We start from the raw sequence: 14,320 nt of genomic DNA, 5'->3' as shown, positions 1-14,320 counted from the left end.
GAAGGACTTGTATTGCTGAAGTTTTTTGGAAAGAATTTGTACCGGAAGTTAACAAACAAGCAGATACGTAACAATATGAAAGATAGGATTTAGATAGTTATAAACTGCTAGTGTTAAATTTAGTAATTTTAGAAGCAATAATTTATCGCAGGTTTGCTTACGTAACAGTTACAAATCATTTGTTGTGAATTGACAACACGTTTCTAGAACGTTCTGAGTTTTTCATTGCTTTATGTGAGTATTATTATAAAATCTCGTAGTTTGTAAAACGTTCTAGGCCTCAGTCGGGTAATATATATATATATATGTATAAACCATCAAGTTAGTAAAAGTAAAGTTAGGCTAAATTCACCATAATGGGCAATTTCTAAAGTGAGTTTTACACCTTGTATTCTAATAACAGAGATAGTGAAAAAAAATTTGTCTTGTCAAAGAGTTTTCTAAAGTAGTTGAACCTGCCTATGTGGACTTTGATGAAAAGGAGACTATTATTTAAAGCACTGGATACAATTATGATAACCAACAGTGTAACGAATTTTTGTACACAAGTTTGACTTGTTTTGAATATATTATTTTAAAACAAGTGGATTGTGTGCTGTCCGTTTATTGTTGAAATTTATCGCCAACAAGTCACAGACACCTACTGTAAAGAATCTAGCCCTATGCAAAACCTGACAGAACACTTCACATCCAACTGACCAACACTGTAACCTAAGCAATGGAGATCTACATATCCCATGTATGCTTACCTTCCTGATTATCGGAACACCTCAAATCCAATATATCAAGAATATAACCTAAGCTGTGGAAACCTACATATGCCATGTGTGTTCATCTTCCTGATTATCAGAAGATCACACATATAACGTATCAAGACTAGCCTGATCAGTGAGTACAAAAAGTCTCTTGGAGTTTAACTTGCAAATTGCCACTTTATGTGATGATCTAATCAAAAGCACCTTAGGTGTGAAAAAAGTTAACAAAATACACGGCATATCCAACTAATGAATGAATATTTGGTGTAAAATTCTTATCAACGCTATAAGTGTAGCTATCAGTTTTGATTTCATTCCTTTAACTTGCATGATCAATTTTTTTTGCCGCATCTTTTTTCATACCTTAGATTAGATATCATGACTTTTTGTTCAATACACGCCAACAAACCACAGCAATTAAGAAAGTGACACTCGATAGTAACCAATATTAGCTTTAGAATCACAACCATATTATTCGGAATAGATCTATACTTTACAGAACTAACCAGGTTTTTAGAATAGATGGTCGTAGTTTTCCCTCTTTAAAACAGTGTTAATAACTTCCTTTATAGTAATGTAATGGAAACTAGATTAACAGTTTCTTGTCATCGCCCGCATGCACTCAGTACAGCCGTATTAAGCACCTAAATTTAAGTTAATTGCTTAAGCTAATATCACGTGTCGCTAAATACTCTTTTAATTAGGAGAATTTAGGGAAATTTGTGCTTAAAAGTTGACAATTAATAATAACCGTCCACCCGTATGATTCTTTTGAAAACATGAGCTAGAAACTGCTAATCTAGTTTGCTTGGCCTAACCAATACTTATGTATCTGCATGTGCTTTCACCCTATAGTTTTACAGCTCTAAATCAGCCGTCCTTAACCCTACCATTTCGGTCTGAGTGGGATAATAACGAAATAACTTTTTTTAGGATTTATATACACATTTTAAAATAACCATAAATTAGTATATCAATGCCACAGAATTTCACTATAATTTATCAAGCTTAGTAACTAAGCTGTATTTGGGTCTAAAAATATGAAACTTCGAGCTCACTAAAGTCTTACTTTACCAGCTTGAAATCTAGCATAAAAAGAAAGAGTTTAAGGCATAAATATTTCAAAGACGCTGAGAAACCCAGTAGGGGGACATTCTGAGCTTTCAATTGGTTATTCACAAGTCACAGACAGAAGTAGGTGCACCTAAGCATGTCTTTCCAAAAATGGACAGAGGTGGGGGCACTGTGTTTGATTAAATATAGGTAACAATATCTTAGCAAATAGAAAAGATAGGATGTTCTTATTTTATATTCTAGCTTGTCAATATCGGTAATTTGAGCTCCTAATTCGTACAAAACTATAGATTTTGTATTTGGACATCACAAACATCTAATTTGAACCAATGCTGCATTCAACATACCCACGTGGCACACAAAAATCTATACTTGGTGGTTTTTTTTATATTTACTTATAAATTAAGCAGTGTATACTAAAATTTGAATTATAATTAACAATTTGATACCAATCTTATTACACACATTCACAAAATAGTGGTTCAATAAAATTTTGAATGGGAGTCAACAAACGCAATGACATGGCCTTTGACCCGTGACCATGGGAAGACCCGTAAGGAAAGAGGACAAAAAAACTAACAACGATCCACCGTTACTCTTAGGTGAAGTTGTAGTAAAGATTTCAGACCGATAGCTCATGTGACGTTTTGCGTAAGTGTGAGAAAGAAGTTTGGTCAAAATTGAGCGGTTTTTGTTTAATAATTTGCACACGTGGCTTATATTTAGACCAAATTTGAAAAAAAAAATCTATGAAAGTTAAATATGTTTTTCTATTGAATAAAGTTTTCTTACTTCCGATGCGACTAGAAACCGAATTTCAATACCCGTGGTGGGCAGAGCACAGACAGAACATTGTGTTGCTTTGTGCTTAACTACAAACTAACTAACAAGATAAAATACATTTAATCTTAAATACATTTGTCAAAGTATTCAATATTATTTCGGATCAATTCAACACTAAAGTTTCTATGACAAAAAATAGCAAAGACTTTCTTTAAATTCAGATAAAACGAATTAAAATGATGTGTATCAAGTTTTCCAAGGATCTACACTTATTGGTAAGTAACAGTCTAGTGATAGTTAAACCTTTGTTTGGTTCAAAAAGTTAAGTACAATAATAGTTTAATACTAAAGTATCTTAGCAATGAATAAAGCTGATTAGTTTCTAGCACTGTAGGTTCGCATGCTGTGCCACTGGGAAGCATTTTATCTTGTTAGTTTGGTTTGTTTTGAATTTCGCGCAAAGCTACACGAGGGCTATCTGCGCCAGCCGTCCGTAATTTAGCAGTGTACGACTAGAGGGAAGGCAGGTAGTCATCACTACCCCACCGCCAACTCTTTTACCAACGAATAGTGGGATTGACCGTCACATTATAACGCCTCCACAGCTGAAAGGGCGAGCATGTTTGGTGGAACGTGGATTCGAACCCGCGACCCTCATATTGCGAGTCGAGCGCCCTAACCACCTCGCCTTATCTTGTTAGAAACTAGAATATGAAGTTACATAACAAACACCTCGGTATGGTGACCTGGTGGTTAGGGCAGTCAACTCGCAATCCAGGATTGCAGGTTCGAATCCTATCATCAAATATGCTCGCTCTTTCAGCTATGGGGTCATTATAACGTGAATATCAATCCCACTCTTTGTGGGTGTTGTTAACTTGTTACATTCCCTCTAGCATGGGCGTCCACAAAATATTTTAGGGAGGAGGGGGCAAACGCAAAATCAAGGGACGATGGACCCGTTTTCAAAGTTTTGCTATTACATCCAAGAGAATAAGCAAGCTCCCACAATTTGATTTGATGGGTTTAATATTTGTAAGATTAGAGTTTAAGCCATACTGCAGACTTGCAGCTATATATACGTCATAATGGTAAATTTTGGTTGCCCCCGACCACGCTGTCTCATGGGATATCTGCAAGACAGCTTCAGTCTCTGATATCCTGCTGACTGGTGGCAACAGGTTGACTCCGATCACGATCACACTGTGTAAGGGCTCAGGGGATGTCGGCAAAACCGCGTCGGTCTCTTTGATAGCCTGCTGATTGGTGGCAACAGGTTGACTCCGATCACGATCACACTGTATAAGGGCTCAGAGGATGTCGGCAAAACCGCGTCGGTCTCTTTGATCGCCTGCTGACTGGTGGCAACAGGTTGACTCCGATCACGATCACACTGTGTAAGGGCTCAGGGGTTGTCGGCAAAACCGCGTCGGTCTCTTTGACGACCTAAGTGAGAATTATCATGTCCAGTATCCTAGAGGTAGTGACGTTTTTCAATATTTAGCTACAGGGTAGGTATCTGGAGATCTTAAGTAAAGCTGCTGACAAACCTGGCGACTTTAATTAGAATTGAAATTAGGTGTAATAAGTAGTGTAAAATTGTGAAGTGAATAAAGAAACTTGTAAATTCGGATACATATCCTGAATGAACAAAGAAAGAATTATGTTCCTCATTTTCCAGGGGAGGGGGGGGCAAGTTTCTTTTACCAAATAACTCTTTATCTACAAGGGGGGGGGGGAGTTTCTTTTACCAAATAACTCTTATCTACAATAGGACAAATTGTGCAAACTTTTTCAAATATGTGCCAACAAAACCATGTTGTATTTTAATATAAATAGGGGAAAAATTAAAATGGTAACTAGAAGTAGGGATCGTTGGTTATTTGTAGAATTACTATAAGAAGTATCCAAAATAAATGCTGCAATAAAAAATACACAAACAAGTAAAGTTTGGAAAGATCGTAAAACGATTTTCACTCCCCACTTTGATTGGCATTGTGTTCTGTACAACTAAATGAGGTAGTTATTTTTATTGTATACTACAACATTGACATTTCAAATGTTGTTTTGCAAATGAAAACAAAGAAAAATATACAATTCTGTAAGATAAAAATTGTATAAGAAAACATAAAAGAATGTATAGACATAAAAAGTATTTGTTTCGTAAAAAAAATGTTCACAATGAAGTATTTTCATTTATTTTTTTGCAATGCAATTTAACAAACAATACAACAGATGCACGGAATTGATTCACGTGGTTTAAGCTCGTGCAGACGTAAATATTTAAGAAATCAGTTTTGGATTTATACTCAATTTAAGCAATACCCTTTTCTTTTCAAATTACATATGTCAATTACAATTGTGTTTATCATAAATAAAATAGGGCTCACCGTTGCTGTTGGATTTTGTTTGTTTGGAGTTAGGCACAAATCTACACATTGGGCTATTAGTGCAGTCATCCATCATGGGTATCAAAACCTGATTTTTAGCATTACAAAGCCTTCAGACAAACATCTGTTGGATGTCATATATGAACACACTTGTTTAGAATCTCTACACAGAGGACTATTGGTGCAAAGTTTCCCTAATTTTGAACTGACAGACTAGAAAAAAGCCACTCACCCGAAACTCTTAAGCTACTGCGTTTTTTTTTTCTGCAACCAACTATGCTAACTATGCTTAGCTGACAAGTATATATGAAACAGTTCAAGAAATATGTGTATTGGGTTTTTGGAAGTAAACTTACAAGCGTAAATTTTAAAAGTGCAGGTATATATTTTATTTCACTTCAAAGAAATTAAACAATATTGGACTCTTTGCTATAACAAGAATACACATTTGAGCTGATTGTGTCAATTCAGTTATAAACAGTTTCCTTGCATCAAAGATAATCCAGTTTTCCTTATCTGACATGCATATATCAAAAATAATCGTAATACCTTCAATTTATATACTTGTTTGTTTACATCTAGTTGAAACATACCCACAACCGAAAGTGAAATTCAAGAAAATTACTTTTAACTTTAAATGAAAAACATAAAATGATTATATATTTATCAGCCCATAGCTGAGGATGTTTCTATCAATCATGATTTTATGTATTAACAAAACAGTTATCATACAAATACAACTTCTAAATGGTTGAAATATAAAATGGTTTCTGACTGAGAAAAATTAATATTTCTTCATCAACCGTTTATCAGTGATCAAAATAATTAGCATTATAATTCATGATCGCTTTCATTATTCTTGTACACACACAGTTGTTGTTACTACAGTGTACAGTGTGACTTTCTTGTATTACTGTGAACGTATATAATAACTTTCTTGTGTTATTGTGATGCACAGAATAACTTTCTTGTGTTACTGTGATGTACACTGTGACTTTCTTGCATTGCTGTGAATGTATATAACTTCACTATGTTACTGTGATGTACAGTGTGATTTTCTTGAGTTACTGTAATGTACAGAATAACTGTGTTACTGTGGTGTACAGAATAAATTCACTGTGCTACTGTGGTGTACAGTGTGATTCTCTTGTGTTACTGTGATGTACAGAATAAATTCACTGTGTTACTTTGGTGTACAGAATAAATTCACTGTGTTACTGTGGTGTACAGAATAAATTCACTGTGTTACTGTGGTGTACAGAATGACTTTCTTGTGTTACTGTGGTGTATAGTGTGATTTTCTTGAGTTACTGTGATGTACAGAATGACTTCCTTGTGTTACTGTGGTGTATAGTGTGATTTTCTTGATTTACCGTTAGGTACAGAATGACTTTCTTGTGTTACTGTGGTGTACAGTGTGATTTTCTTGAGTTACTGTGATGTACAGAATAAATTCACTGTGTTACTGTGGTGTACAGTGTGATTCTCTTGAGTTACTGTAATGTACAGAATGACTTTCTTGTGTTACTGTGGTGTATAGTGTGATTTTCTTGAGTTACTGTGATGTACAGAATGACTTCCTTGTGTTACTGTGGCGTATAGTGTGATTTTCTTGATTTACTGTTAGGTACAGAATGACTTTCTTGTGTTACTGTGGTTTATAGTGTGATTTTCTTGAGTTACTGTGGTATATAGTGTGATTTTCTTGAGTTACTGTGATGTACAGAATGACTTCCTTGTGTTACTGTGATTACAGAATAAATTCACTGTGTTACTGTGGTGTACAGAATAAATTCACTGTGTTACTATGGTGTACAGAATGACTTTCTTGTGTTACTGTGGTGTACAGAATGACTTTCTTGTGTTACTGTGGTGTATAGTGTGATTTTCTTGAGTTACTGAGATGTACAGAATGACTTCCTTGTGTTACTGTGATGTACAGAATAAATTCACTGAGTTACTGTGGTGTATAGTGTGATTTTCTTGATTTACTGTTAGGTACAGAATGACTTTCTTGTGTTACTGTGGTGTATAGTGTGATTTTCTTGAGTTACTGTGATGTACAGAATGACTTCCTTGTGTTACTGTGGTGTATATTGTGATTTTCTTGATTTACCGTTAGGTATAGAATAACTTCCTTGTGTTACTGTGATGTACAAAATAAATTTACTGTGTTACTGTGGTGTACAGAATAAATTCACTGTGTTACTGTGGTGTACAGAATGACTTTCTTGTGTTACTGTGGTGTATAATGTGATTTTCTTGAGTTACTGTGATGTACAGAATGACTTCCTTGTGTTACTGTGGTGTATAGTGTGATTTTCTTGATTTACCGTCAGGTACAGAATGACTTTCTTGTGTTACTTTGGTATATAGTGTGATTTTCTTGAGTTACTGTGATGTACAGAATGACTTCCTTGTGTTACTGTGATGTACAGAATAAATTCACTGTGTTACTGTGGTGTACAGAATAAATTCACTGTGTTACTGTGGTGTACAGAATGACTTTCTTGTGTTACTGTGGTGTATAGTGTGATTTTCTTGAGTTACTGTGATGTACAGAATGACTTCCTTGTGTTACTGTGATGTACAGAATAAATTCACTGTGTTACTGTGGTGTACAGAATAAATTCACTGTGTTACTGTGGCTTACAGTGTGATTTTCTTCATTTACCATTAAGTACAGAATGAATTCCTTGTGTTACTGTGATGTACAATGTGATTTTCTTGATTTACCATTAAGTACAGAATGACTTCCTTGTGTTACTGTGATGTACAGTGATTTTCTTGATTTACCATTAAGTACAGAATGACTTCCTTGTGTTACTGTGATGTACAGTGTGATTTTCTTGATTTACCATTAAGTACAGAATGACTTCCTTGTGTTACTGTGATGTACAGTGATTTTCTTGATTTACCATTAGGTACAGAATGACTTCCTTGAGTTACTGTGATGTACAGTGATTTTCTTGATTTACCATTAGGTACAGAATGACTTCCTTGAGTTACTGTGATGTACAGTGTGATTTTCTTGTGTTACTATGGTGTACAGAATAAATTCACTGTGTTACTGTGGTGTACAGTGTGGTTCTCTTGAGTTACTGTGATGTACAGAATGACTTTCTTGTGTTACTGTGATGTACAATGTAACTCCTAATAACAAACTATTTGCACTGGAATGTTTGCTCAACTCCATGCTGTATTAAGTATAGGAATATTAACTGTAATTACAAACAAATACAGAGGATTACAACATCATCATCATATACACTTATAACTGTTCAAATGCATAACTACAACAACTAAATATATAAAAAGTACACATTTACTGTATCATAGAGAAACAAGTAATTGACACAACTTTGATCACATTGAGGAAATAATGAGTTGTAGTTCCAACTGTTTTTTGTATATACAGACTAACAATCATATACAATCATTGCCCTCAATACAGAAGTATCATAACAATCACACACAATCATTGTCCTCAATACAGAAGTATCATAACAATCACACACAATCATTGTCCTCAATACAGAAGTATCATAACAATCACATACAATCATTGTCCTCAATACAGAAGTATCATAACAATCACATACAATCATTGTCCTCAATACAGAAGTATCATAACAATCACATACAATCATTGTCCTCAATACAGAAGTATCATAACAATCACATACAATCATTGTCCTCAATACAGAAGTATCATAACAATCACATACAATCATTGTCCTCAATACAGAAGTATCAGGGTTCAATGAAATTTGCAAGGACTGTATTTCTTTGGCATAACATTTATCTTTTGTATCTTAAGAGTATTTCACAACTGCATAGATACTTCATCATTATATGTTTCAAAATAATTCTATAAAAACCATGCATCGAATTTGAAAATATACTGAACCTCACAAGTAGTTAACACGAATGTGATGACAAAACTTATCGTCAAGGTCTTCATAAAAGTCGTGGATTAGTTGATATATTTAGATCAGTTTGAATCCGCTATTAATCTAACTCTACAGACAATTCAAAACCACAAATGTGACAGATGTAAAGTTACTTACAATATTACATGCTGACTTAATATAAAACAACAATAGAGAACAAAAAAATCATTATATATGTAAACTTTCTCAGCTCTAATACTACTGAAAAGTTTTAACATTTTTTTTTTTCACTTATGGACTAGAAAATTGCAAACACAGTTCCAGTTAAATTTATATGAAAAGTATAATTATCAAGTTAATGAAAGTTAAATTTTACTGACTATTTGATACTAACTCAACACCCAGTGCTGGATTTCCCAGTCATCACGTAAATAAACTACACATCTTAGACCATGGAATGTATATCACGTAAATAAACTACACATCTTAGACCATGGAATGTATATCACGTAAATATAAAATACAAGCCATGACAAATTGTATATTTTAAAGTAAAACTTGTATTTTGATTGAACTTTTCAATTTCAAAATGTCTCCAGAAATCACAATAATAAAACTATGATTTAATATTTTTATCTGTAATATTCATAATAATGTTGAGAGAAAAAATTAAAACATTAATTATTGTTTATTGACTGACAAAGCTTTTTTTTTTGACAACTTTGTTTTTGTTTAGCTTCCAAACTCAAATTACATTATATTAACTCTCTCATTTAAGAATAAAGCTAAGCTGATTTCACCAGAATAAAAAGCATTATGAATTTCATGATGTTCAAATATAAGTACTCTTTTGTTAAGTATTCAACAAAGCTTTGAACAGTTAAACAATTCTTCACTATGGATGGGAAAAAAATATATAATTGTTGAATGTTATTTACTTGGGACAGTATTTGAAACTATTTATAATGGACAAAGTTTGGCAGTAAAACTTTTTTCCTACTAGTTTTATTGACTTGGGACAGTATTTGAAACTATTTATAATGGACAAAGTTCAACAGTAAAACTTTTTTTCCTACTAGTTTTATTTACTTGGGACAGTATTTGAAACTATTTATAAAGGACAAAGTTTGGCAGTAAAATTTTTTTCCTACTAGTTGTACCATAATAAATTGCAACTATAAACTATTTAGTATTCATAAGGTAAGACACAACAGGAACAATTCAGACAACTAAGTTATGCATGGAAAACAACTAGAATTTAGTTTTTAAAGCTCATAATGTGCACATTTTTATAGATTTTTATTAATCAAAGGACTTATTAAAAGATATATGAATATATTTTATAATTTCAACAAATATATAACAACTTACATTAGTTACAGTATAATGAATAGCAACTATAGAATATTTAGTATGCATAAGGCAAATAATAGGAACAATGTAGACAGTAAATTTATGGATGGAAACTCACTGCAATGAGTTTTGAAAATTAATGTCCATATTTTTTTGATTTATGCAAATATATTTTTTGAACTTAAGGATTTATTAAAAAAATATTTGAATGCATTTGTAACTTCAACAAATATTCAAATATATAACAATTTATTCAGGTATATAAGGTAAATAATATTTGTGATCTCTATATTACAACATAAAAATTAATAGTATTGCATCATATTTTAGTTACACTTGTAGCGACTCAACAACAAGATTTTATAAGGCAACTTCTTGAGCTGGTTCTTTAGGCTTACAATGACCAATAAGAAAAAAATCAGCATTTCTGATTTAAGTAAGATGCTGTTTGTTAGAGAGAACCACCATAATGAAGAACATAGTAATCATGATAATACATGAGGATACACAGTGGTTGACCAATGATAATGGATACCCATACAGCCATGTTTCCATTACTCTTGCTGAGAAATCTAGACACAAAGAAAGCAAATGGAACCTAAAGAAAGATAAAAAAAGGCTTATATTATCTCTACTATACCACATGTTTAGAATGTAATACTAGAAAGTACCTTGTTCCTTATAAGCATAAATATGAAATATAAAACAACTTGATTTTCAACAAAGTTTGGAAAGGTTTAAATCGGAGTCTATCAACAAGAGGAAATAAACATTGGAATTCTTTGTACAAGCCTTATAAAAGAAGCTAATAATATTAAGTTGTTCAGAAATAAAAGTAGCAGTATGCAGCATGTTAATATTTTGTGTTTATTAACTTATAACTGTTTAATGTAACTTTGTCAATTTTATGTTTGATAGAATATAGTTTTTTAATATGGGAAATAAAATATTACAACCAAATAATTACTATTTGTGTATTAAGATATGTTTTTTTATATTAGTCTTAAGTAGGAGTTCTTAATTTTTCTAAATCATTACAAACAACGACAATTCACAGTTAACATGACAGTCAGGTCAAATTAAGCAGACCTGAATAAGTATTAAATTAGAAGTGTTAAAACAACAAAATTCTCTTAAGTGGTATTTTACATAGGAAACTTGTTATCCAAAGCTTGAATAAATCTAAATGAACAAATGTGCAATCAACTTTTAAAATACAAGTCTACGCTTTTCTAAGCACCTTCCCTGTACCATCAAGCTTATTAATAACATTAAAAGTCTAAAAAACAACAACTGACTCACTCCAGTAATAATCACTTACTGCCAAGCCAAAGTTAATTAATGTAAAGAAAGTAAAAAAACACAAGATGAGGTTTCTACATGAACATTACCCCCATTTGTGCTGTGAGATTTATAAACACATTCATATTTAAATGCATACAAGTTTTGCATGATTTCTAATCATGAATAAAACTATATTCTTGTCAGATTTTATAACTCCATTATAAACTATTGGTTATTCATTAGATAAGTTTTAACCATACGCAGCAAGAAGCACTTGCATGATACATATGACAGGCCATAAGTATTATTTGATTTATATTTTATTTTCTCAGTTTATTCTGTTTTTATTTTATTTGTTACTATTTAAACATAAAAAGACCAAGTACTATTTGATTTATATTTTCTCAGTTTATTCTGTTTTTATTTTATTTGTTACTATTTAAACATAAAAAGACCAAGTATTATTTGATTTATATTTTATTTTCTAAGTTTATTCTGTTTTTATTTTATTTGTTACTATTTAAACATAAAAAGACCAAGTATTATTTGATTTATATTTTATTTTCTAAGTTTATTCTGTTTTTATTTTATTTGTTACTATTTAAACATAAAAAGACCAAGTTGATACCATTACACGAACCTTCATTCTTCCTTAACTGAATGTTTGTGTGTACATCAAATTAACTCTTGACTCAATAATGACTCAGATGGTGTATTAAAGTAGGTTATACAGAACATGGTGACATGAACTGTAACAATGTGGTGAAGCTCAAAAATCATTTTGATATACTGCATTCAATCTCTGTACATATACATACAAATTAGATACTTGACATACCAGAAAAAAAAAAGGTGATACATTTTAGTTGTACTGAAGTGCAGTTGGCAGTAGGATAATATATATATATATATATATATATATGCTATTCACCTTTAAACAGTAATAGTGAGAAAAAACATTTCTCCACAAACAGTTTTTTATATAAAGAAATTATCATATTTCCTGTATAAATACATGAAAGAAAGGGATCTTGCTATAATGGTTGGTCAGTCTATTAAACCATCCAAGCAGTGTCCTGTTGTTAGTGGTAGGATTGTATGTTGTATCTACAGAAGTATTGAATACAAGTCTAAAGAGGATATAATTTCATTGACTAGGCCACATTTGGAGTATTGTGTTCAGTCTTCTTACCTTAGGAAGGACATTCAAATGTTGGAAAGGGTTCAGAGGAGGATTACCAGAATGGTGCCTGGGATGGAGGGATTGTCATACGAGGAGAGATTAAGATCTCTGATATTGTTTTATCTTGAGAAAAGACATAAGAGTTAGGGAGGATCTAATTGAGGTATTTCAGATTGTAAATAGAATTAATGATGTTGATGAATCATCGTTTTTCATACCTAATGGCGAGAATATAGGACTAGGGGACACAAATATAAATTTTGGCAAGGTAGGAGTCATCTTCAGCTAAGACAGTTTTATTTTTCTAACAGGGTGGTTGGCCTCTGGAATGGGTTGCCTTTGGATGTTGTGGAGGCAGTAAGTTTACGTGGTTTAAGAGAAAGCTTGATAATTATACGAATGATAAGGGCTGGGTTTAAGATTTTTATTTTATTTATTTATTTTGATAATTTTAGTTTATTTTAGAGGATGTTACAACCAAGATGGACCAAAAAGTCCCTTGCTGTCTCTAAACATTATGTTATGTTAAAAATTGCATGATAAACATTATTTGCATTATTTTTTATACAGAACCACATTGTTCATATCAGAGAAACACATGCAGCAAACACAAGACAAGTTATTAAAAAATAGCAGCTATTTCGTTTTATGTTTATTCATATGAAATTATCATAAAACATAAGTTTGGTTTAGTTTGTTCTGAGTTTCTTGCAAAACTACATGAGGGCTATCTGCGCTAGCCATCCATAATTTAGCAGTGATAGACTAGAGGGAAGGCAACTAGTCAACATCACCCACCACCAACCTGCAGGCCTATATTCTATGTAGGGTACAATAAAGTGTATGGTAAGTAACAATATCTAATCTTGATGATCTAACAAATAAAGCATCTAAAAGATATACCGAATATTTTACGATCTCAATCGTTAATGATATAAATTATACCTTTTATTATGAAATATATTTCTCTTTTAAAAATAACATGTATCAATATACACACAAATAAATAATTTCCAGTTTCAACAAACTTCTCATTCAAAAAAATAAATTAACCAGTGTCACAAATACTACAATTTTGGCCTCAAAAATGAAATGTACGTACCTTTATTGCAATACTGTAAAATAAATGAAGATGGAATTAAATAAGTTACGAATTGAGAAAAAGTTGTACATCAGCTAAACAACTTGGTTTGAATAAATTAACTAAATTAATTTAGAAGCAATTTGGTACACTTGACTTTCAGATATTTTATTCAACGTTAATAATAATGATGTTTTGCAAAAAATAGGGGATTGAAATTTAAATTTCTTTATCCCAAGTTACAATTCTGAATTCAGAGTATTATTGTAACATCCAGTTTAAACACCCTTCAAACTTTCTGCCACTAGAGCAGGTCTTGAAATTTTCAAAGTATATTACAGTTAGAAATCAGTGGCATAGCAAGAGGGGGGCAGTCGCTCCCGGGCACAGGTGTGAAGGGGCGCAAAATTTCCTCTGGTCTATAATGCCTATTAATTAATAATTATGCCCTCCCCTAGGATATAGATACAACACAGTGTTATGTTATTTGTGTGTATTACGCTTGCAGTTTTAACTTTTAAAAG

General features: G+C 32.2%; 1 protein-coding gene and 1 long non-coding RNA gene across 2 annotated transcripts in view; both read right to left on the bottom strand.

The window, feature by feature from the left end:
- LOC111088249 overlaps nucleotides 1-7,249 on the bottom strand; it is a 22,672-nt gene extending 15,423 nt beyond the window's left edge. Inside the window, exons 1-2 of the long non-coding RNA XR_002612834.1 lie at nucleotides 6,858-7,249; nucleotides 2,135-2,145 (exon numbers count right to left, since the gene is read on the bottom strand). This is a non-coding gene — a long non-coding RNA (uncharacterized LOC111088249). The remainder of the gene's footprint in view (nucleotides 1-2,134; nucleotides 2,146-6,857) is intronic.
- A 3,042-nt stretch (nucleotides 7,250-10,291) lies between these two features.
- LOC106469304 (diacylglycerol O-acyltransferase 1-like) overlaps nucleotides 10,292-14,320 on the bottom strand; it is a 35,324-nt gene continuing 31,295 nt past the window's right edge. Inside the window, exons 7-8 of the mRNA XM_022397783.1 lie at nucleotides 13,818-13,830; nucleotides 10,292-10,846 (exon numbers count right to left, since the gene is read on the bottom strand). Coding sequence (XP_022253491.1) covers nucleotides 10,821-10,846; nucleotides 13,818-13,830 — 39 coding nt within the window. The 3' untranslated portion in view covers nucleotides 10,292-10,820. The remainder of the gene's footprint in view (nucleotides 10,847-13,817; nucleotides 13,831-14,320) is intronic.

Source organism: Limulus polyphemus, unplaced genomic scaffold (assembly GCF_000517525.1).
Source record: "Limulus polyphemus unplaced genomic scaffold, Limulus_polyphemus-2.1.2 Scaffold3412, whole genome shotgun sequence".
NCBI lineage: Eukaryota > Metazoa > Arthropoda > Merostomata > Xiphosura > Limulidae > Limulus > Limulus polyphemus.
This window is presented reverse-complemented; position numbering and strand designations above follow the sequence as displayed.